We start from the raw sequence: 23,784 nt of genomic DNA, 5'->3' as shown, positions 1-23,784 counted from the left end.
GTTGACTCCCTGGGCGTAAGTTACCCCTCCTAACTTGGCTCCTAAATGTATATGCTCTGCTTGATGACCTCACTGAGTGGGCTGCGCCCTGGAATGCCTTCCCCTTTCTGGAAGTTATGTCAAATCTTCTATTACTCATATTTGTTGTACCGTACGCTAGGAACCTCGTAGAGTGACGACAAACGTATTGCATGTCTTGTCACGAGGTTAGCTTCCATTTAAGTCTACACATGGGGTAGCTGGGTGACCCGATTAAGTAGTAATCCGTTTCTCCATTTCTGCTAGGCATTGCGCTTAGAAGCCCTCTTGTTGCGTATCCCAAATATGTAGCTTTCACACCTATGTCACTACTTGGGGTTGAATTATTCCATCTTGAATAACTCTGATACACAAATGGGGCACATGGTTTCAAACAAAGAACTGGTTTTGCTAGTTTCACGTTACAGCTGTATTGTCAACAGGAAGCAAGAGGAGTCGGAAAACCCACCGCGTTTCTGTACTCAGTTTTAATAGACGTATCAGAGCTCAGTGTGCGTGATCATAGACAATCAAATACATCATATTCCTGACGGTCTCTGGTTTCTTGGTGCTGCTGTGATATTTCAATCACAGCTTTGTAAACTTCTGGGTGGCAGCACTGTAAATGTCTTTTTAGATTGGAAGCTCTTGAAGGAGCATTTTTTTTTTTATCACTGCCTGAGTATGCACTGATTTTGGCATCACAGCATTTATTTTTACTGGGTCACTTATACACTGACACACCAAATGTTTTTCGTGAGTCACTGTATTTCCGAATTTGAGATGTTAGAAAACATTTTATCCCCTTATATTCTATGTATAGTGTATATGTCATCAGAGCAGCTAATTTCTCCAAACATGAGCTAAGAGTATAAACAAACTAAAATATCAAGCATACAGAGACAACATATACTTGACTATTGATTTATGCAGTTTATTGAAAGTTTAGATATGGTTTAGGACGTATTTACCTTCTTTAATCCTGCTTTCCTGTTCACTCCAGAACTTCTGAGATTAATGCAGGCTTTCCTTCCCTGTGTGTTTGTCATTTTTTCCCCATATCTGTAGAGGAGAGACTTCACTACTTATCATGAACATAAACTGCAGCACAGATTCATCTTCGTTAAAAGTCTAAACCTTAGATCAGGAATAAGACAGACATTTATAGGACATTTCATAACTTTCCCAAATTTTTATGAAAAAAATATTCCACACAAACTGCTTTGAACTACTGTACCCAATTTATTATGTATTTTAGGAGTTGGAGTCTGTCCATAATATACCGACTACTACAATATAGGGATCAGTATGGGGACATTACTACAAGATGGGGACCAGAATAGGGCCATTACTACAAGATGGGACAAGCATGTGACATTACTACAAGATAGGGACAGGGATGGGACATTACTACAAGATGGGGATCAGTATGGGGACATTACTACAAGAAGGGGACCAGGATTGGACATTACTACAAGATGGGACATTACTATAAAACGGGGACAGGGGTGGGACATTACTATAAGATGGGGACAGGGGTGGGACATTACTACAAGATGGGGACAGGGGTGGGACATTACTACAAGATGGGGACAGGGGTGGGACATTACTACAAGATAGGGACAGGGGTGGGACATTACTACAAGATAGGGACAGGGATGGGCCATTACTACAAGATAGGGACAGGGATGGGCCATTACTACAAGATGGGACAGGGGTGGGACATTACTACAAGATAAGGACAGGGATGGGACATTACTTAGTAAGAAGGAACATAAACCAGCTCACCCGTGATTCAGCAACCAAACCTCGGGAGCACGGACCCGCTGTGTCCAGGCGTGCAAGATCCAAAAAAAAGAAAGAAATGTCCAGCTTCACCGAGTCCGTAAAAAAGCGATTTCTTTATTAACAAACTTTAAACATGGAGGATACAGACTTCAGCACAACCATATGGGTAAGAATCTCAACGCGTTTCTGGAGACTAAGCTCCCTTAATCATGACCATTTAAAGTTTGTTAATAAAGAAATCGCTTTTTTACGGACTCGGTGAAGCTGGACATTTCTTTCTTTTTTATGGGACATTACTACAAGATGGGGACCAGAATAGGGCCATTACTACAAGATGGGACAAGCATGTGACATTACTACAAGATAAGTACAGGGATGGGTCAATACTACAAGATGGGGATCAGTATGGGGACATTACTACAAGATGGGGACCAGGATTGGACATTACTACAAGATGGGACATTACTATAAAATGGGGACAGGGGTGGGACATTACTATAAGATGGGGACAGGGGTGGGACATTACTACAAGATGGGGACAGGGGTGGGACATTACTACAAGATAGGGACAGGGATGGGCCATTATTACAAGATGGGACAGGGGTGGGACATTACTACAAGATAGGGACAGGGATGGGACATTACTACAAGATGGGGATCAGCATGGGGACATTACTACAAGATGGGGACCAGGATTGGACATTACTACAAGATGGGACATTACTACAAGATGGGGACATTACTACAAGATGGGGACAGGGGTGGGACATTACTACAAGATGAGGACCAGGATGGGACATTACTACTAGATGGGGACAGGGATGGGACTTTACTACAAGATGGGGACCAGTATGGGGACATTACTACAGGATGGAGATAAGGATATGACATTACTACAATATAGGGACCAGGATGGGGACATTCCTACAAGATGGAGATAAGGATGTGACATTACTACAATATAGGGATCAGGATGGGACACTACTACAAGATGGGAACCAGGATGGGACACTACTACAATATAGGGATCAGTATATGGACATTGGTACAAGATGGGGACCAGGATGGGGACATTACTACAAGATGGGGACCAGGATGGGGACATTCCTACAAGATGGAGATAAGGATGTGACATTACTACAATATAGGGATCAGGATGGGACACTACTACAAGATGGGAACCAGGATGGGACACTACTACAATATAGGGATCAGTATATGGACATTGGTACAAGATGGGGACCAGGATGGGGACATTACTACAAGATGGGGATCAGGATGGGGACATTGCTACCACATGGGAACCAGGATGGGGACATTGCTACCACATGGGAACCAGGATGGGGACATTGTTAGCACATGGGAACCAGGAGGGGATACTACTACAAGATGGGAACCAGGAGACATTCCTGCAACATTGAGACCAGCATGGGACATTACAAGATGGGGAATTACTACAGGATGTTGACCAGGATGGGACATTAGTACAAGATGGGGACCAGGATGTTGGAGACCCCCGGTGTAGCGGCTGGAGAAGAATATGATCCTGGCTGCCGCATTCGGGACGTATTGGAGCGGGGAGAGTTTATTTAGAGGGAGACGGCTCAGTAGTGAGATGCAATTGTCCAGATGAGAATGAATAAAAGCAACAATAAAACATTTTGCCGAGTCAAAGGTAAGAAAAATGTGAATGCTAGAGACGTTGAGGTGCAGGTGACAGGAGCGAGTCAGTGATGGGAGGTGGGGGGTGAAGGAAAGATCTGAGTGAAATGTACCCTGCAGACAGCGGCCATGTTACTGGGGAGTAATGGTGGAATATCGGGCGTACAGTGGGGCAATAAGGATTTGATTGCTGATTTTGCAAGTTCCCACTACAGAGAATGGCGAGGGCGGTAATTTTTATCGTTGGTTTTGAATGGTCTGAGGTGACACATGGACGCCGCTCGCCTCCCGGAGACGTCCCTGACTCCCTGGCGTTGTGCGGCATTCATCATCCGGTCCCAAAGGTCATTGTCCACAATGAATTTGTCATCAGTGTGACTGCAGGCCGCCTGCTCTTTTGTAATGATGCATCTAATGAGCGTGTGCAGAGGCCATTGTGAAGGGAGGAGGAGGAGAGCTGTACTATCAAGAGATGAGTACAAAACTCACCAGCAATTGGCGGTGAAGATCCTCGGCACGAAAAGTGAAAGTCTTCATTGTTTGGCTGGAGATAGGATGCAAATGGAGGTGTCCAGGGGCTGGATATAAAACGTCACCACTTTATTAATACAACTTAACCCCTTCACGGCATATGAAGCCCGGATACGTCGTAGGCTGACTGGTATGTTTCCCAGCAGATGATGGCTGATGTAATGAGCCATCATGTGCCGTGGATCTCGGAGCGGTGCTCTGTCTACGGCTGTTAAATGCCGCCGTCTATTCCAAAAAGCGGCATTTACAGCGCGCCGGCATGGGGGGGGGGGGGGGGGGGCGTCATTCTACGCGCCCATCAACACACCCGTGACATGATGGCGAGGGGCCGATGGGTTGCCATGGCAGCCGGAGGTTGCTGAAGGCCCCCGTACTCGTCACTACGCTCTTCCTGTAATACCGGCACGTTTATAGAAGACGGTAATGTTTCTATACACAACTCTGCCATATGACAAGAGATCAGATGATCGCAGCTTCACGTTCCCCGAGAGGACTAAGAAAAACAGGATTTTAGTTGTTTTTTTTTTTTGGTTGCCACATTGCAATATCGGCCGATCGAAACATCGTAACTAAACCAAATGGTATCCATAAAAACGTCGGCTCAGCACACAAAAATCAAGTCCTCACATGGCCACAGGGACTGAAAAATAAAAAAAAGTTATGGCTCCGAGAAGAAGGAGAGGAAAAGAAATAAGCAGAAAAAAAAAACAGAAAAATAATGCTGCGGTTGTATTCCATACGTCGGGCGATAATTATCGGGCGATCTGGTCGCGCTGACGGCAGACGTCTGACTAGACTCAAGGTCTCCTGTGCATCATGACGTCATCGGCAGCGCCCGCCCCCTGTATCCAAGGTAACAGCAACTAGGGCGTGGCAGCGTCCGAAACAACCAATCAAAGCGAACCTCGCCGGCTGGTTTAAACTCGACCAATGAGCGTCCGCCTTCAGTGTTGTGCTCGCTCAGGTGCTGCTGTCAGACATGGCGGCCGCCGGGTCCGTTAGAGCCGCCGGGACGGGGAAAGAAGACGATGACGGGGAAGTGTTCCTGAGGGAGGAGGAGAGCGAGAGCCGGCTGGAGCCGCAGGAGATCCGGAGCCGGGTGGAGAGGATGAAGCGGGAGGTGAAGAACCGGAGGAAGATTCTCATCAAGGGGCTCCCGGGAGACGTCAGCAACCAGGTGGGCGAACGCCGGGGGGGAGTGCGCCGGGCGGTCACGTGTCGTCTGCTGAGGCTTTCTAGCTTATTCCTTAACCCCTTCGTGGCCGGGCGGCTTTCTTCTCCTTTACCACCTGGGTCATGTGACCTTCTCCTGGCTCATACAGGCGGCAGATGGAGCCTGGACATAGGGCTGCGGTTGGCGCTGGTCGCTGCGGTTGGCGCTGGTCGCTGCGGTTGGCGCTGGTCGCTGCGGTTGGCGCTGGTCGCTGCGGTTGGCGCTGGTCGCTGCGGTTGGCGCTGGTCGCTGCGGTTGGCGCTGGTCGCTGCGGTCGGCAGGTGCTGAGTGTTTCCTCCATCAGACATTTCTTCTGTATTACAGCTGCTGGTTATACTGGGGTCTTTATCAGGAACCCGCCCCCCCTCCCTTCTCTAAATGCACTTTGCAGTAAAAAAAAAATCCCCTTTCTCACCCTCCCCGGGTCCAGCACTGAGTCTGTCGCTGCTCCTGGTGTCTGTTATTGTCTGCAGCGCTGACGTCAGTGATTGGCGGCTCGTCCCAAGTTGCTGACACGACCAGATGAGCTCACTGACATCAGCGCTGCAGACAATCACACTGAGCAGCAGCGGAGACTCCATACTGAACCTGGGGAGGGTGGGTAAAGCCTGGCTTGTTGTGATAACTGCATCACAAGCCCGGGAGTTTCTGAAATCGGAGCCTAATAGCTGGGGAGGACGCGCTTTCCAATCCCGGCGTGATGTGTGAACTCTGTCCGGTATGTTCTCATTTTACTACCCCCGGTCTCTGCTGTAGCCCCCTCGTCATTGTCGGCACCCCCAGGTCTCTGCTGTAGCCCCCTCGTCATTGTCGGCACCCCCAGGTCTCTGCTGTAGCCCCGCGTCACTGTCGGCAGCCCCCCGGTCTCTGCTGTAGCCCCCACGTCACTGTCAGCACCCCCCGGTCTCTGCTGTAGCCCCCACGTCACTGTTGGCAGCCCCCCGGTCTCTGCTGTAGCCCCCACGTCACAGCACCCCCGGTCTCTGCTGTAGCCCCCGCGTCACTGTCAGCACCCCCCGATCTCTGCTGTAGCCCCACGTCAGTGTCAGCACCCCCAATCTATGCTGTAGCCCCACGTCACTGTCAGCACCCCCGATCTATGCCGTAGCCCCCGCGTCACTGTCGGCAGCCCCCCGGTCTCTGCTGTAGCCCCACGTCACTGTCAGCACCCCCGATCTCTGCTGTAGCCCCCACGTCACTGTTGGCAGCCCCCCGGTCTCTGCTGTAGCCCCCACGTCACAGCACCCCCGGTCTCTGCTGTAGCCCCCGCGTCACTGTCAGCACCCCCGGTCTCTGCTGTAGCCCCCACGTCACTGTTGGCAGCCCCCCGGTCTCTGCTGTAGCCCCCACGTCACTGTCAGCACCCCCGGTCTCTGCTGTAGCCCCCACGTCGCTGTTGGCAGCCCCCCGGTCTCTGCTGTAGCCCCCACGTCACAGCACCCCCGGTCTCTGCTGTAGCCCCCGCGTCACTGTCAGCACCCCCCGATCTCTGCTGTAGCCCCACGTCAGTGTCAGCACCCCCAATCTATGCTGTAGCCCCACGTCACTGTCAGCACCCCCGATCTATGCCGTAGCCCCCGCGTCACTGTCGGCAGCCCCCCGGTCTCTGCTGTAGCCCCACGTCACTGTCAGCACCCCCGATCTCTGCTGTGTCACTCTGCCCTGTGATCTCCATGTGCCTCTCTGTGGCCTCCTGACAATGGACAAATTCCAGGCCCCCCTCCCCAGACCCGTGCTCGGTGCCAGTGGATGGAGCCGCCCCTCTAGGTGCCCCCCGGTCTGGGTGAAGTAGCCGCAGCCCTTCTGGAAACGTCGGGCACATGAGCTCAGTGACTGACAGCTGCTATTCTATTCCTATCCAGCCCTGGTGCGCTCAGTAAAAATAGGCCTGAGGGTCCTGGTGACATAAATATCTGCTCTGTCATGGGATGGATCAGCGGTGCCCCCCTATGATGGTTCTAAATTGTACACATTGTGGATGCCACCCAGCTTTCCTGCACTCCTGAGTGACAATACTTGGAAACCCCCACAAGTCAGATGGACCGAGCTTGGATCTCTATAGCACCCTATGGAGATGTGGCTCAGTTCACTAGAATCGCGGGGATGTTGGGTTTTGTGGTTGTAATTTCCGATGCTGGGATAAGGGTGGGAGCAGAGATGGCGGTCATGAGTAGACTGAAAACCATAGAGGATGATGGGAGTAGATTCCGGCTTGTGGGTGGGCTGGAGTCACACGTTCTGATATTGTTTGAATTAATGGTTCTTCTGTCTCCTTGTAGGAAGTCCACGATCTGCTGGGAGACTACGAGCTGAAATACTGTTTTGTCGATAAATACAAAGGAACCGGTAAGGAACGGGGGAAACATTGGGGCTCAACCTCAGGGTCCTGGGGTGCAGATCTACAGCCAAAGGGTCAACAATTGGGAACGAGCGTCAGTGATCCATCGTTCTCATGTCAGTTCCTTGTGTAAGATTATCAGTTATCAAAAGAGAAGACGCCCATTTGTCACTTTTTTGGAGAACATAAGTCAGCAGCCCATCCCCCGGTGTAGACAGGACGATTGTCAGGGAATGAATGATCGTCCCATACTCCTATGTAGGAGCTGCTCCGCTCCTTATAAAAGTGCTTACCTAACTGCAGAGAAAGGGTTAATAAATAATTTCTTCAAGTAACACAAACGGGTAAAAAAAAAAGTTGTACTCTCCCAGGTCCCTACTGGTCTCTACTTTACAGTCCTGTACTGAATTGTCCTTTCAGCCAATCACTGACTAGGGCGTGTCACTAATGCTGCCAGTGATTGGTTGACAGGATGGGACCGAAAAGTAAAGACCTGCAGGGACCGTGTAAGCGTGGAACAGGACTTGTCGGGTTGTGTTGGGGACTGTTGCATTTTGTAAGTGTCGCGTCACCATCAATCCAATGTTGGGGTGCCCTGAGACTGTAGGGATGACTGTCGGCGTGCCCTTTACTCTGTGGGGCAGATCTTGGGCTTTATACACGAGGTGCACTTTAAAGGGGGTTGTTCCCTTTCATTAAATCTTGGTCCCCGGGTCCAGCTCTGGTCTCTACCGCTGCTCCCTGTCTGCAGTGCTGCATTGATGACGCTGCGGCCAATCGCTGAGCTCACTGACTCTCGCCACGACATCAGCGCTGCAGTTGACGGCAGCAGCCGTGGACCCGGGGTGATGAGTGCAGTTTTTGTAATTGCAACCAGGGACCAAGACTTCATGAAATGGTGACAACCCCTTTAACAGGTGTCAGTTTCCCCCCTTTGTCCAGGAATGGTTGTCAGTGGCCTGACGGGAGTGCTGGCGGTACTAGAATGGCACAGTGTAAGGTGCACAGAGCAGCCCTGTGCTCAGCATGTAGGGTCTGGAGCAGGGGGCAGAGGGGTGACCTGTATTTTTGGGGTCACGGCTTACTAACGCATTCTCTCTCTCTCTCCCCATGTGCAGCTTTTGTGACACTGCTGAACGGAGAACAGGCAGAATCCACCATCCGCCGCTTCCACCACACGCGCCTGCGGGAGCGCGAGATCTCGGTCCAGCTGCAGCCCACGGACGCCCTCCTCTGCATCGCCAACCTGCCCTCCGGCTACACCCAGCAGCAGTTTGAGGACCTGGTGCGCCCCTTTGGTAATCTGGAGCGGTGCTTCCTGGTGTACAGCGGGGTGAGCGGGCAACCCAAGGGCTACGGGTTTGTGGAGTACATGAAGAAGGACTCTGCATCTCGAGCAAAGTCGGATCTGCTGGGCCGACAACTGGGGACCCGCACGCTGTACGTCCACTGGTCCGACGTCAGCCAGCTCACCTACGAGCTGCTCCAGTCCCGCTGCCTGTGTGTGGAGCGTCTGCCGGAGAGCGACCTCGCCGAGCTGAAGGAGGCCTTCTCCAAAGTCTGCGCCCCTTCCTTCTGTCAGGTGGGCAGCGCTGGTCAGAGACTACTTGGTTTTGTGTCACTGTAGGATTAAGACTACGCGGCGTCTGGAGCGGTCGCTGCCTTAGGACCGTGGTTATTTTGGGTGGGGGCCCGATATCTTTACACTTTAGTTCCTACACAAGGTAGGACTAGCAGTGGGTCCGAAATGAGACTTCAGTGGCTCCTATTGGATGACAAGTGGTGGGAAAACGCTTATAGGGCTTTTTGTCTTGTTAATGGGGTCTCCTGATCTACAGGAACATCTCCCGGAGGAGGCTGGACGTCCAACCTTTGGGACCCCACACTTGTTACTGGTGGTTGGGGCCCCAGTGATTGGACACCACCTGGTCCACACAGCTGATCACCTCTCATGTGGATGTGTGACGATGTGTTGGGCCTTATTCACACATCAGTGTTCTGCATCCTAAAAAGAAAATTGGCTTTTTCAGCAGTTTGTTCCCACGTGTCGTCCATTTTTGATGTATGTTATACGTGAGACAGACCATGGACAGAATGACACCTCAGCATAGGTCATGCAGAAGGTCGGGGTTCCCTTTATTGTAGCTTCTCCACCCAGGATCAGTTATCACTGCTTTGTGATTGTGGACAGTACCCTATCTTTAGGACTATAGGACCACCCTCCCAAACTTGGGGGGAAAATGGTGGTGGGGCGCTGCGCCTTATAGCCTGAATGTAGCTGGGGGGTTGCAGCAGTGGTGAAGGATCACAGGATGCCCGGCAGCAGAAGATGCTGTGTGATACTGCGAGCCTGGTGTCGGTGATGGTGCTTTGTGAGCCTGGTGGGTGTCCTCCTACGGCCACTTCCCTAAAGCCCATGACTTCAGAAAGAGGGGCGGTGTTTGCGCACATTGTGATCTGAGCCAGGGGGAAGTGTGCCCCAAATGGAGCAGGCGCCACCTGTTAGTCAGCACCTGCCTGTAATTGGAGCTAGGGGGAAGTGTGCCCCAAATGGAGCAGGCGCCACCTGTTAGTCAGCACCTGCCTGTAATTGGAGCTAGCGCTAACCATTTAAATTCTGTTAGTCGACACATGACTTGCGGTTACGTCGTGTCCCTGCCTTGAATGTGTGCTCACACCGCTAGTTTGCATTTTTCCTGGCAGATGATGGCTGAATTATTCAGTCATCATCTGCCTCTAACAGCCAACAGTTCAGCAGAGCCTCTGGACGTTTAACCTCTGACCGCGGCATATAACACACACTGGCAGGGGGCATATCATTCCATGCACCCATCCGGCACTCCAGTGACATGGCTGTGGGGTGCTGATGGGTTACTATGACATCCGGGGGTCTACAGAAGACCTTCATGCTCGTTATGACAAATTTTGTGTTAAAGCCAGCCTGGCATTCATAGGAGACCATGATTTCTGCTATATGTGGCTTGTGCCACACCTAGCAGGGATATCGGGCGATCGGAGCTTCATGTCCCCTAAGGGGACGGTTAACCCCCTTTACGACCTTGGATGTATACTACATCATATATCTCCTCCCGCTGCTGCTCCGGCGATGAACTCGCAACTTTTCCTGCACATGTCAGCTAATTTTATCAGCTGACATGTGCCACTAACAGCTGCGGGTGGAATCGCGATCCACCTGCGGTTGTTAACATGTTAAATGCCGCTGTCAATCTGACAGCAGCATTTAACATGATCTTGTCGGAAGCGAATAGCTAACTCTACCCATTGGCGCCCGTGTCGCATGACTGTGGGTCGCCAATGGGTTGGCTTGACAACCCAAGGTCTGCAGGAGACCCCTGTGATTGTCATTGCCAAACTACTATGAGGGCCGCCCTGTGGTTGGTGCTCGTAGTCGATGAGTGTGTTAGCTACACATAGAGGGCTTAAGACCCACCCTATGTAGCACAAGCGAGCAGATGATCGCACCTTCTAGTCTTCAATAACGGGCGATCAAAAGATCGTATCCACATCAAAATGGGATCAATAAAAACGTCAGCTCGACGCACAAAAAATAAGCCCTCGCCCAACCCCAGAAAAAAGAACCTAGACGTGTGGTATCTACAAAGCAATAATGGCCGCAGGAATCATAATGGCAGGTCAGTTTGAGCATTTGGTGAACATGTTAAAAAGAAGAAAAATTGTGGAATTGGACCATGATAAAGAAAATGTTTTAGAATGAAAAATGATTTTGTGTTTTTGAGGCTTTGAAAAGTTTTGTTCTGCTCTTTCCAGATGGCCTATGGACAGGACGGTCAGTATAAAGGCTTTGCAGTCGTGGAATACGCCTCTGACATGGTGGCGGAAATGGTCCAGCAGCAGATGGATAACGCCATGGTGGCTGGGAGCCGCGTCCGGGTCTCCTTCTGCGCTCCGGGTCCTCCGGGGAGGAGCATGCTGGCAGCGTTGATCGCAGCACAAGCGACGGTGAGTGTGGCCAGGCACATGACCATTCTCCCACCATGTCGGATGGAGCTTGGAATGATTTTCTATATTTCTTTATTTCAAAAGGCATTAAATCGTGGGAACGGCCTTCTACCCGAACCCAACATCCTGCAGCTCCTGAACAGCCTGGGCTCGACAGCGACTCTGCAGCTCCTGCTCAATCCTCTGCTGAACGGAGGAAACAAGCAAGGTCTGCATCCTGGTAATGACGGCCACACGGGCGGCACACTGGGAAGATGAAGGGGGCTCTCTAGAGATTGGTGGTCTGCCCTGAGGATAAAAATAAGAGATTGGTGACTGTATGACATGTATACAACAGCTGTGATGGAGAAGTCATCTCGTGTCTTATTATTCCAGGGCTCCTGGGTGCGGCCCCCGCTGTGTCCCTCCTCGCTAACCCTGCCCTGTCTACCACCCTCCTGCAGCTGGCACTGCAGGCACAGGTAGGTGACCTCTCCATAGGACTGGATCTCTGACTTTCAGATCTGTTCTATAGCTACACTTGGATCTCTTGACCTGGTCGTTCCTCGGGGGTGTGTCCTATGCAGCCAGCCTCCCCGACCTGGAGGATCCAGTCATCTCCTGTTCTTCTTCTCTTCAGTATCACTAAGTTTCTCCATAATTTTTTTTATTTTTTTTTTTGTAGAAACCAGGAATCCTGGGAGACTCCCCGCTGGCCGCCTTGTACGGAGCTCTGGGTCTGTCTCCTCAGCTCACACCTCCGCCAGGGAAATCGCTACTTCCAGACCTCGCTTTAGGTAAAGTCTTCATCAAATCTCAGACGTTGGGGGTGGAGGTGACTCTGATCTTTGCTGTTCCACCTGAAGGCAAAAAATATCTGAACTGCACTGGAAAGTTCTGCTCGCTATTTCTTTTTTTGGTATAGGTAACTCTAAACTGTTTATGATCTAGGGGGCGCTCTTCCGGCTCTAGGCGTTTCTTCTGACCTGGGTGGTACGCTGCTGCAGCCATTTCCCGGACCACAGCTTCCTGAATGGGACAGCCCCCCTCCCACTCCTGTCTTGGGATCCTTGCTCGGGGGGCTACCAAAGTCTTCGGAGTCCGGGGTAAGTGTTCTGCTGACGGCAAAGTGCAACTGAAAGTTTTTAGGGTCCCTGCGGCAAGATGGGACTTACAAAATATTTTTTTTTATCGCGGAGGAGGCTTCCTGATGCCTTTATCAGCAATTATTCATCAGAAAATGTAACTGATTACAATGGCTTCCCAAAGGGATACACTGACATTTCTGCAGGACAGGCAAAAAATTGTGAAAGATAAATTTTAATAATCGCCTAAAAGGTAATGAACCAATATATACAACCAGACAATGCCATATTTAAAGTGCCAGTGCTCAATTTAAACCGTGCTCAAAATGGAATACGGTTCGGTCTCAGCCAGATTGCTTTCCGTTCTTCCTCCGAGTCCCGAATGTATTGTTTCAAGCAAAAAGGAAAAATTGATATCCTCTATTTCAGTCTTAGGGGGATGGTCAAAAAGAAGGGGGGAAGTTACTATATCCTACTACTCCGTCGTGCCCCTGCATTGCTCCCGCCCTGGTGTGGTCCTATACAAGCACTACCCATAACAATTGTGTAGCCTCCCAACGCATTTCTTTGTTCAGGGGGGCAAAATTCATAAAGCAGTCTCTCCCCAGACAGGGGTTTTTATATAATAGGCCAACCTACAGTGGGTACATGAAGTGTTCAGACCCCTTTAAATGTTTCAAAAATTACATTTTTTTTTTTTTTTTTTAAATTTAGTAAAAAAGAACCTGAAAGATCACATGGTCATAAGTATTCAGACCCTTTGCTCAGACACTCTAAGTCACATGCTGTCCGTTTCTCCGTTTCCTTGTGATCCTCCTTGAGATGGTTCTACTCCTTCATTGGAGTGCAGCGGTGTTTAATTAAACTGATAGGACTTGATTTGGAAAGGTGCACACCTGTCTATATAAGACCTCACAGCTCACAGTGCATGTCAGACCAAATGAGAATCATGAGGTCAAAGGAACTGGCCAAGGAGCTCAGAGACAGAATTGTGGCAAGGCACAGATCTGGCCAAGATTACAACAGAATTTCTGCAGTACTCAAGGTTCCTAAGAGCACAGTGGCCTCCATAATCCTTAAATGGAAGTTTGGGACCACCAGAAGTCTTCCTAGACCTGGCCGTCCAGTCAAACTGAGCAATCGTGGGATAAGAGCCTTGGTGAGAGAGGGAAAGACGAACCCCAAGATCACTGTGGCTGAGCTCCAGAGGTGCAGAAGGGAGATGGGAGAAAGTTCCACAAAGTCAACTATCACTGCAGCCCTCCACCAGTCAGGCCTTTATGGCAGAGTGGCCAGACGGAAGCCTCTCCTCAGTGCAAAACATATGAAAGCCCGCATAGTTTGCTAAAAAAAACACATGAAGGACTCCGACTATGAGAAATAAGATTCTCTGGTCTGAGACGAAGATAGACCTTTTTGGTGATAATTCTAAGCTTCATGTGTTGAGAAAACCAGGCACTGCTCATCACCTGCCCAATATGCTGCCACCATGTTTCACAGTTGGGATTATCATGCTATGGGGGTGTTTTTCAGCTGCAGGGACAGGACGACTGGTTGTCATTGAAGGAAAAATGAATGCGGCCAAGTACAGAGATATCCTGGATGAAAACCTCTTCCAGAATGATCTGGACCTCAGACTTGGCTGAAGGTTCACCTTCCAACAAGACAACGACCCTAACCACACAGCTAAAATAACAAAGGAGTGACTTCAGAACAACTCTGTGACCATTCTTGACTGGCCCAGCCAGAGACCTGACCTAAACCTAATTAAGCATCTGTGGAGAGACCTGAAAATGGCTGTCCACCAACGTTCACCATCCAACCTGACGGAACTGGAGAGGAGGACTAGCAAGGAAGAATGGCAGAGGATCCCTGAATCCAGGTGTGAGAAACTTGTTGCATCATTCCCAAGAAGACTCATGGCTGTACTAGCTCAAAAGGGGCTTCTACTCAATACTGAGCAAAGGGGCTGAATACTTATGACCATGTGATGTTTCAGTTTTTCTTTTTTAATAAATTTGCCAAAATTTCTACTTTTTGTTTTTTCAGTTAAGATGGGGTCCAGAGTGTACATTAACCCCTTTCTGCCATTGGATGTACTATTCCGTCCATGTGGGGTGGGCCTTACTTCCCAAGGACTGAATAGTATGTCCAGCGCGATCGGCCACGCTCACGGGGGGGAGCACGGCCGATCGGGGCCGGGTGTCAGCTGCCTATCGCAGCTGACATCCGGCACTATGTGCCAGGAGCGGTCACGGACCACCCCCGGCACACCGCGATCAAACATGATCGCAGTGTTCCGGCTGTATAGGGAAGCATCGCACAGGGAGGGGGCTCCCTGCGGGCTTCCCTGAGACTCCCGCAGCAACGCGATGTGATCGTGTTGCTGCTAGGGTCTCTTACCTTCCTCCCTGCAGCAGGCCCGGATCCAAAATGGCCGCGGCATACGGGACCTGCAGGGAGGGAGGTGGCTTACCAAGTGCCTGCTCAGAGCAGGCGCTTGGTAAGCCTGCAGTGCTGACCTGACAGAGTGCTGTGCACGTGCGTAAAAAAAAAAAAAAAAATTCCCAAATAAAGAAGAGAAATTCTTCCCATAAATTTCTTTATCTAAAAAAAAAAACAATAAAAAAGTACACATTTAGTATCGCCGTGTCCGTAACAACCCAACCTATAAAACTGTCCCACTAGTTAACCCCTTCAGTAAACACCGTAAGAAGAGGCAAAAAACGCTTTATCATACCGCCAAACAAAAAGTGGAATAACAAGCGATCAAAAAGACAGATATAAATAACCATGGTACCGCTGAAAACGTTATCTTGTCCCGCAAAAAAAACAAGCCGCCATACAGCATCATCAGCAAAAAATAAAAAAAAGTTAGTCCTTAGAATAAAGCAATGCAAAAATAATTTTTTCTATAAAAGTTTTTATCGTATAAAAGCGCCAAAACATAAAAAAAGATATAAATGAGGTATCGCTGTAATCGTACTGAACCGAAGAATAAAACTGCTTTATCAATTTTACCAAACGCGGAACGGTATAAACGCCCCCCCCAAAAGAAATTCATGAATAGCTGGTTTTTGGTCATTCTGCCTCGCAAAAATCGGAACAAAAAGCGATAAAAAAAAAGTCACGTGCCTGAAAATGTTACCAATAAAAACGTCAACTCGTCCCGCAAAAAAACAAGACCTCACATGACTCTGTGGACCAAAATATGGAAAAATTATAGCTCTCAAAATGTGGTAACGCAAAAAATATTTTTTGCAATAAAAAGCGTCTGTCAGTGTGTGACGGCTGCCAATCATAAAAATCCGCTAAATAACCTGCTATAAAAGTAAATCAAACCCCCCTTCATCACCCCCTTAGTTATGGAAAAATTTTAAAAAAATGTATTTATTTCCATTTTCCGGTTAGGGCTAGTTAGCGTTGGGGCTACAGTTAGGGTTTGGATTACATTTACGGTTGGGGTTAGGGGTGTGTCAGGGTTAGAGGTGTGGTTAGGGTTACTGTTGGGATTAGGGTTAGGGGTGTGTTTGGATTAGGGTTTCAGTTATAATTGGGGGGTTTCCACTGTTTAGGCACATCAGGGGCTCTCCAAACGCGACATGGCGTCCGATCTCAATTCCAGCCAATTCTGCGTTGAAAAAGTAAAACAGCGCTCCTTCCCTTCCGAGCTCTCCCGTGCGCCCAAACGGGTTTACCCCAACATATGGGGTATCAGCGTACTCAGGACAAATTGTACAGGGTGGAGCGCGGTAATTTGCTTTTTTGCACTGCATGCTGTGGCGGCACTGTCGGTCGAAGAGAGGGGAGAGTGGGTGTGGCTTACAGTGGCTGATGGGAGATTTGTATTCCTCTGCCTTTCAGTTGCCATCATGCAGTGGACACGTGAGGAGAGGTCATTTTGTGTTGAAGCGTATTTTTCAAATGCCCACTCGATCATTGCAGTGCAGCGTGCTTTTCGTTTACAATTCGCTGTTCCTCCACGCGGACGTGTTCCTGGACGGCAATCAATTGTAAATTGGGTGAATGCATTCAGTGGGTGTGTAAACAAACAAAATATGCGTTACTGGAGTGAAACAAACCCCAGAGAAGTTCACGAGAGACCTCTGCATTCGGACCGCGTCACTGTGTGGTGCGCCATATCACGAGTAGGCATCATTGGTCCTTACTTTTTTCAGGATAATGGTCGTGCCATAACTGTGAACTCCGAACGGTACTTGTCTATGATACAGGATTATTTTCAGCCGGCTCTTGAGGCAATAGAACTAGAGGATACATGGTTCCAACAGGATGGTGCCACTGCACACACAGCGAGGGTTACCATGAATTGTTTGAGGCAAATGTTTCCTGGACGGCTTATCTCTTTGAGGGGAGATGTGAACTGGCCAGCACGCTCACCAGATTTAGCCCCATGCGATTTTTTTTTCCTTTGGGGTTACCTGAAGTCTAAGGTGTATATCAACCGTCCCAACACCTTGGAAGACCTAAGGAACAATATTGAAGCTGAAATTGGCAGAATACCAGTGGACATGCTTGTTAGAGTTCATGAAAACTTCAGAAAACGTATGCAGCAGTGTGTGGATAGCGAAGGTCGACATTTGCCAGATACACTATTTAAAACCATGTAATTTAAAAATTCCATTACTGTTCAGTATAATTAAAATATAAAATAAATTTTTCTAATGATCGTAATTTTTTTATTTCATTCCCAAATTAGCAAATTACCGCGCTCCACCCTGTACAACAACTTTTGGGGTCCAATTTCTCCTGTTACCCTCGGGAAAATACAAAACTGGGGGCTAAAAAAATTTTGTTTTATTTTTACGGCTCTGCATTATAAACTTCTGTGAAGCCCAAAGTGCTCACCACACATCTAGATAGGGGGTCTACTTTCCAAAATGGTGTCACTTGTGGGGGGTTTCAATGTTTAGGCACATCAGGGGCTCTTCAAACGCAACATGGCGTCCCATCTCAATTCCTGTCAATTTTGCATTGAAAAGTCAAATTGCCCTCCTTCCCTTCCGAGCTCTCCCATGCGCCCAAACAGTGGTTTACCCCCACATATGGGGTATCAGCGTACTTAAAACAAATTGTACAACAACTTTTGGGGTCCATTTTCTCCTGTTACCCTTGGTAAAACAAAACAAATTGGAGCTGAAGTAAAAAAATTTTGTGAAAAAGTTAAATGTTAATTTTTATTTAAACATTCCAAAAATTCCTGTGAAACACCTGAAGGGTTAATAAAACTTCTTGAATGTGGTTTTGAGCACCTTGAGGGGTGCAGTTTTTAGAATGGTGTCACACTTGGTTATTTTCTATCATGTAGACCCCTCAAAATGACTTCAAATGTGATGTGGTCCCAAAAAAAAAAAAAGGTTTTGTAAAAATGAGAAATTACTGTTAACTTTTAACCCTTATAACTCCCTAACAAAAAAAAATTTTGGTTCCAAAATTGTGCTGATGTAAAGTAGACATGTGGGAAATGTTACTTATTAAGTATTTTGTGTGACATATCTCTGTGATTTTAATTGCATAAAAATTCAAAGTTGGAAAATTGCGACATTTTCAACATTTTCGCCAAGTTTCGGTTTGTGTTTTTTTTTTCACAAATAAGCGCAGGTAATATCAAAGAAATGTTACCACTATCATGACGTACAATATGTCACGAGAAAACAATGTCAGAATCACCGGGATCTGTTGAAGCGTTCCAGAGTTATAACCTCATAAAGGGACAGTGGTCAGAATTGCAAAAATTGGCCCGGTCATTAACGTGCAAACCACCCTTGGGGGTAAAGGGGTTAATGAGGGAAAAAAATGAACTTTTCCTGCATTTACCAAATGGCTGCAATGAAACAAAGAGTGAAATGTCCAGGGGTCTGAATACTTTCCGTACCCAGTGTATGGGTCATTGTTTGCTACTGCAAGCACCCGCATGAGCCATCCTACGCTTTCTGTACACATTTAAGGGCCTGTTCGTGTGTTGCTTTCTATAGGGCATGATCACATCCGGGTCACTAACTCCCCGTCTTGTTACAGATGTCTCTCCTCGGAGAGCCCCCCAGGGACCTGAGCATTCATTCCGGTCCGTACACTAACTTCCACAGTCGGGTGGTCCCTGGCGCAGGTAGTGTGCATGTTGGTGGCTGAACGCACCGTTTTGTTGGTGGCACGAACTGACTCGCCCTCTTCTTCCTCCTCTTCTTTTAGGGGCAACTAAGCTGGCACCTTACAAGCTGAAGACGTCAGGACAGCGCGTCCCTCTCGCCTCTTTGCAGGAGTCCATGCTGACGCCCACGGACAACTTTCCCTTTGACTTGCAGGCTGTAAGCGGGATATAATGACTTCTATATAATGTGTTACCCTCTGGCGGGAACTCAAGCCAAGATGTCAGTTTTCTTAAAGGGGTTGTCTCATTCTGCGTCTGAGCAGGATAGGTTGCCGAGTTGACATCTACCTAATACAGAAATGTATGACCCCCCCCCCCCCCCTTTAAGGCTGGGGTTGTGTAATCATTTTTTTTTTTTTTCCCCATTTTCTCAGGAGCTGCGTCCTTGTTCCTATTCACAAGGCGGAGACCATATTTTGAGAAGCCTGAGGGACTACGAGCCCCGGAATAAGGTGAGTGTCGACTCAGGGATGCACCAGACTGGTACACCACCCCGCCCCCCACTGTGGGTACTACCGCTCTGCCAGTCCTGGCCACTACACACTGCTTGATCCTGTTCTTTACATTGTACTCCGCAGATTTCCCCACCCTCCAGATTTCGTGGCCGGAGCAGCAGCATGCCCGCCCCTTTGCCTCCGTACACCGCCTTATCCCCGACTTCTTACTTCACCAATGGTTTGCAGGCTGGACTCCAGCAGACGCACCTAAACAAAGTAAGGGCCCCTTTCCTTTCCAGTGTTGCGTCTTCCCATGATTTTTGTTTTTTGGATGGCTTATGTGATGTAACTAACCTGCTGTTACAGGCGCTGAGCCGGCGTCCCAGCAGTCCGGGGGGAGTCCCGTTGGATTATGAGGATCAGAGTCAGCCATCAGTAAGCTCTTGTAAGGCAAGTAACCATCCTTCCACCAGGAGGAGCCATTGTTGCACAATTCTGATGTTGTAAATGGCAAATCACAGTATGGAGAGTGGAGAAAGCATCCAAGTCTTCAGGGAGGGCAGATTACACTGGAGATCACCGCTGTCTTGTGCTAATTTTTTTGTTTCCCTTCTTAGACGCCCATAGGGGCACAGAAGCGTGGTTTTTCGCACTTAATCCCATCCCCTGAACCTAGCCCTGAGGGGGGCTACGTCGGACAGCACTCGCAAGGACTGGGCGGCCACTATGCGGACTCTTACATGAAGCGCAAGAGGATATTCTAGCTGCTTGTCCGCCTGCTGCTGCTGACGGCACCAAAGTGCCTGCTGCTCCATCACTTACATTATATTAAGGCTCTTATGTTTGGTGAGGATTAACCCCCCAGCTGCTGACACCTTTTTAGCACTTGGGAGTTGAGCCTCCTAAATGGTGTATCCTGTGCGTTGGGTTGGCCGATCGCTCCCTTCGCCAGACTTGTATGTATTTTTATTTTTTTGTTTTTAAGTTTGCATTGTTTTTATTTAAGCTTTTACGTGTAGAGTGCGTGGCTCTGGGCTTCATTTACTATAAGGGTTATTTAATTTCTATGTTTTTAATTGTATATAAATTTTTATTTTTTTATTTTTTTTGCTGCTCCAATTTCTTGCTTAGTTTCGTGTCTTGGCATTTTGTCATTCGTGCTGGTGATGACGTTGCTTCTCTGAGCCAAACAAGTGTGCCAGCCAAAGATCTACCCAACTTCTTCTCTAAATATGACCTGTATACTTTTTTAAAAGCAGTTTTTTTTAGGATCCACCATGGAGGGATCCTGGCCGCATCTAATCCCCCTCCAATGCCACCCCTACCCTTCCTGGTGGCCATCAGCTAACACTGGCAAACCATGCAATCTCTGGAAAAAGCCGAGCGCTGCCATCAGACTAGGAGGCACGGCTCTAGCAAGCGGTGCCTGTGCTCCCAAGAAGTCATTGAGGAGTCTTCTGTCAGGTTCTTTCAGATGACCAATATGGTGGATGTATTGGTAAATGGATTTCCCATAAAAGTGGACATTTATGGTGGAAACCTGCTGACCTGACACATTGGGATCATATATGTATATATTTTTTTTTTTCTTTTTCCTATATGAAATGGTAGAGGAGTTTTGGAAACTACCTCCATTGTTTTATGCCTCATTCCAAAAAGTTTTGGCGCCTCAAATTAGTTTCCCATTATGTCACATAGGATTTTTTATTTAATTTTTATACTTTAAGTATTTGCTGGTATCTGGCGAAGGCTGGATGGAATAAATGAGCCCCCTAACCCCCCCCCCCCAAATCACGACTCTCTCCTGTCGCCCGACTGCACTCGTGTATAGAAAGTAGCGACGACTTTATCCCATAGGATTTATGCAATATCCATTTCCTCCCACTGCAGTTCTGCTTCACTTGGGTTTTTTTTTTTTCTGATTGGCCACATGTGACTTTCTCCGTTTTCTGACCTTGTTTCCCATCTCACGAACTGGAAGTGACTTTTGTTGCAAGTAAAACTATTTATACCAAATCCATTGGCTTTATGGTCATTCACAGGTGTCTGTTTTGTAAAGATCTCCTTTAGTATCGCACCGTACAGGGGTTTATTTTATTTATTTTTTAATTTTTTTACACCACATGGGTAATATCTGTCCTATATAATATACTTGTGCACTTTTTGGGAAGGCGGGTGGGACTGTATGTATAATTAATATGTAACCTAAATGAGTGCAGTTTGTCTAAAAGTCACTTTGTGCAACTTCTTTTTTTTTTTTTTAATAAAAACCCAAATGTAAGTTCGCCTTCTCCTGCCTCTGCGTTGCACTATTACAGGCTGCACATTGAGTTAACTGAGAATCCATCAGCGAGTGCATAGTGTATGGAGAGTTTTTGACTCTTGGGTCTTGTTCAGACTACTTTTATTTCACGGTCTGTGGGTGTAGAGCACTGTGTCTGGACTGAGCACAAGTCTCCTAAACCAAACTTAAAGGGAACCTGTCACCCCCAAAATTGAAGGTGAGCCAAGCCCCCAATGTGCCCTGAAAGATGAGAAAAAGGTTAGATTATGCTCACCCAGTGGCGGTCCGATCCGATGGGCGTTGCAGTCTGGGTTTAGCACCTCCCATCTTCATAGGATGACGTCCTCTTCTGGTCTTCACGCTGCGGCTCCGGTGTATTTTGTATGCCCTGTTGAGGGCAGAGCAAAGTACTGCAGTGCACAGGCACTGGGAAAGGTCAGAGAGGCCTGGCGCCTGCGCACTGCAGTACTTTGCTCTGCCCTCAACAGGGCAAACAAAGTGCGCCGGAGCAAGAAGAGGACGTCATCGTAAGAAGATGGGAGGTGCCAGAGCGGACCTGAGACACCCATCGGAGCAGGACCGCCCCTGGGTGAGTATAATCTAACCTCTTTTTCTCATCTTTCAGGATACATCTGGGGGCTTATCTACAGCATTACAGAATGCTGTAGATAAGCCCCTGATTCCAGTGGTCTTTGTCACCCCCAAAATTGAAGGTGAACTGAGTCCCTTTTAAAGCATTATAGCTGTATGAGGCCGTACGTTCAGGTAGGGAGACTCAGTTTAGGCAATTAGAGTCCATTTATGGATTGTAACATATGCCGGTCTAAACCCAGATGTATCCTTGTGAGCTCCTCGTAAATTGGCATGGATGGGGATAAGGATTATAAATAGTGATGAGTGAATATACTTGTTACCTGAGATTTCCCAAGCACGTTTGGGTGTCCTGAGTAATTTTATTTTATTTTTAGTGCTCGGAGATTTAGGTTTGTTCCATCATGCATGATGGCACCACGCGAGAGGGGATCCGCCCTTCAAGGACAGGAAGCCTTCAAGATAAAAGGGCGGCTCCTCTCTCCACATCAGTTGGTCTTCTGTCCTTGATGGGGAACCCTCAAGATGGGACTTGTGAAGACAGAAGAGGATGCCTGGGTGGGCTGGATTTGGGCAGGCGCTAGTATGCTGCACCCGTGACCAGGTACCGGTAGTTGCCTCGGGGGCCATATATTCCATTTCCCCCCCCCCCCCCTTTCCTGAGCGAAGCATGGCCACAGCCCGTGAGGCGGTGCCCAGGTGAAGATAGGGCCTCAGAGACCACGGTCGGTGTAACCTCCCTGTGACCATAAAACCTGCTGCTCCCTTTTGATCTATGGAGGTCACAGTTATGTCTACCTGTTGATCTATGGTGGCCATGCAGCCTGTGAGACATATCGGTCCCCAGGCTAGGTAAGGCTCCTCGGAAGGTATTGAACCCTCCCTGTTGAGCGCTGAAGGGGGTTTTCCTCTCTTCCCTCCCCTATATGGAGTACCTGTAAGCAGATGAGCGCAGGAAGGAGAGCGGTGTATGGGATAAGCGAAAGCGGGGTGACTGCAACTGCCATCTTGTGATCCAGGACACGGTGGAGTTTCTTCTCAGAGCGTGTATCGCGCGGGCTACATCCGGGATACGGTGGCACTCAGAACCTTAGATGCAGTGCTAAGGGGCAGGGGGACCAGTAATTCCAGCGTGCACCGGAAGTAATGGCCGGGTGCGCGCGTAGGAGGAAGAGTATGCGCAGAGGCAGGATCAACCAGGTGAATAGTTGATTAAGTAGCGCGAACCGGACGTGACTACCGGCGGCGCACATAGAATGAAGCGCAAATGCATTTAACCAGCAGATGCTGGAACACTACAAAGGCTGGATCAGCTAGGTGATTGATTGCATATAACATGCAGGTGCGCACATACACCTGATTGTAGCACAAAGTGCTGAGCGGCCAGTAAAAGGCAGGATCAACCAGGTGATCCGTTAAAAAAATGAAGGAAGTGAGTCTATTTAAACAAACCAGAAGTGCTGCCCTGTGTCACTAACCAGTCCAGGTTCATTGTGCCTGCTCTTGCTGTATGGTAGTTGGTAGAATGGAGATTTTTTTTCACCAGAACATTTACAGCCACAGCTAGAGGCGCAGGAGCGGCAGTCTCGCTCAAATGAGAAGAGCCAGATACGCCATGGCAGAAGCCGTTCGGACAGCAAGCGGACGGATCACCGTACTAAGGAGGATTCTTTGGTCTCGCTGGGAGAAGCTGAGAAAACCAGTCAACCTC

The 23,784-nt window shown here is 48.6% G+C and overlaps 1 protein-coding gene across 2 annotated transcripts; it reads left to right on the top strand.

Moving 5' to 3' along the window:
• Positions 1–4,944: 4,944 nt before the first annotated feature.
• Positions 4,945–21,479, top strand: RAVER1 (ribonucleoprotein, PTB binding 1). 2 transcript variants are annotated; one of them, XM_069767087.1, is made up of 14 exons: positions 4,945–5,176; positions 7,492–7,558; positions 8,669–9,132; positions 11,340–11,531; positions 11,616–11,739; positions 11,907–11,992; positions 12,196–12,307; positions 12,462–12,616; positions 18,632–18,719; positions 18,803–18,918; positions 19,136–19,213; positions 19,340–19,474; positions 19,565–19,648; positions 19,816–21,479. In XM_069767087.1, exons 1-14 carry the CDS (start codon positions 4,979–4,981, stop codon positions 19,960–19,962), a joined length of 2,046 nt encoding a protein of 681 aa, XP_069623188.1. In that variant the 5' UTR covers positions 4,945–4,978; the 3' UTR covers positions 19,963–21,479. The 2 variants fall into 2 exon arrangements, with proteins under 2 accessions (XP_069623188.1, XP_069623187.1); XM_069767086.1 differs by having other exon boundaries at positions 11,616–11,751.
• The last annotated feature ends 2,305 nt before the right edge of the window (positions 21,480–23,784 follow it).

This window comes from Ranitomeya imitator, chromosome 4 (genome assembly GCF_032444005.1).
Source record: "Ranitomeya imitator isolate aRanImi1 chromosome 4, aRanImi1.pri, whole genome shotgun sequence".
NCBI classification, from domain to species: Eukaryota; Metazoa; Chordata; class Amphibia; order Anura; family Dendrobatidae; genus Ranitomeya; species Ranitomeya imitator.
This window is presented reverse-complemented; position numbering and strand designations above follow the sequence as displayed.

Excerpts from the sequence above, each read along its gene's own strand:
- RAVER1 (XM_069767086.1), top strand. The coding sequence starts at position 4,979 with ATGGCGGCCGCCGGGTCCGTTAGAGCCGCCGGGACGGGGAAAGAAGAC. Across the intron at positions 12,308-12,461 it reads ACTTCCAGACCTCGCTTTAG|GGGGCGCTCTTCCGGCTCTA; the intron begins GTAAAGTCTTCA and ends TTTATGATCTAG. Across the intron at positions 19,475-19,564 it reads AGCAGACGCACCTAAACAAA|GCGCTGAGCCGGCGTCCCAG; the intron begins GTAAGGGCCCCT and ends CTGCTGTTACAG.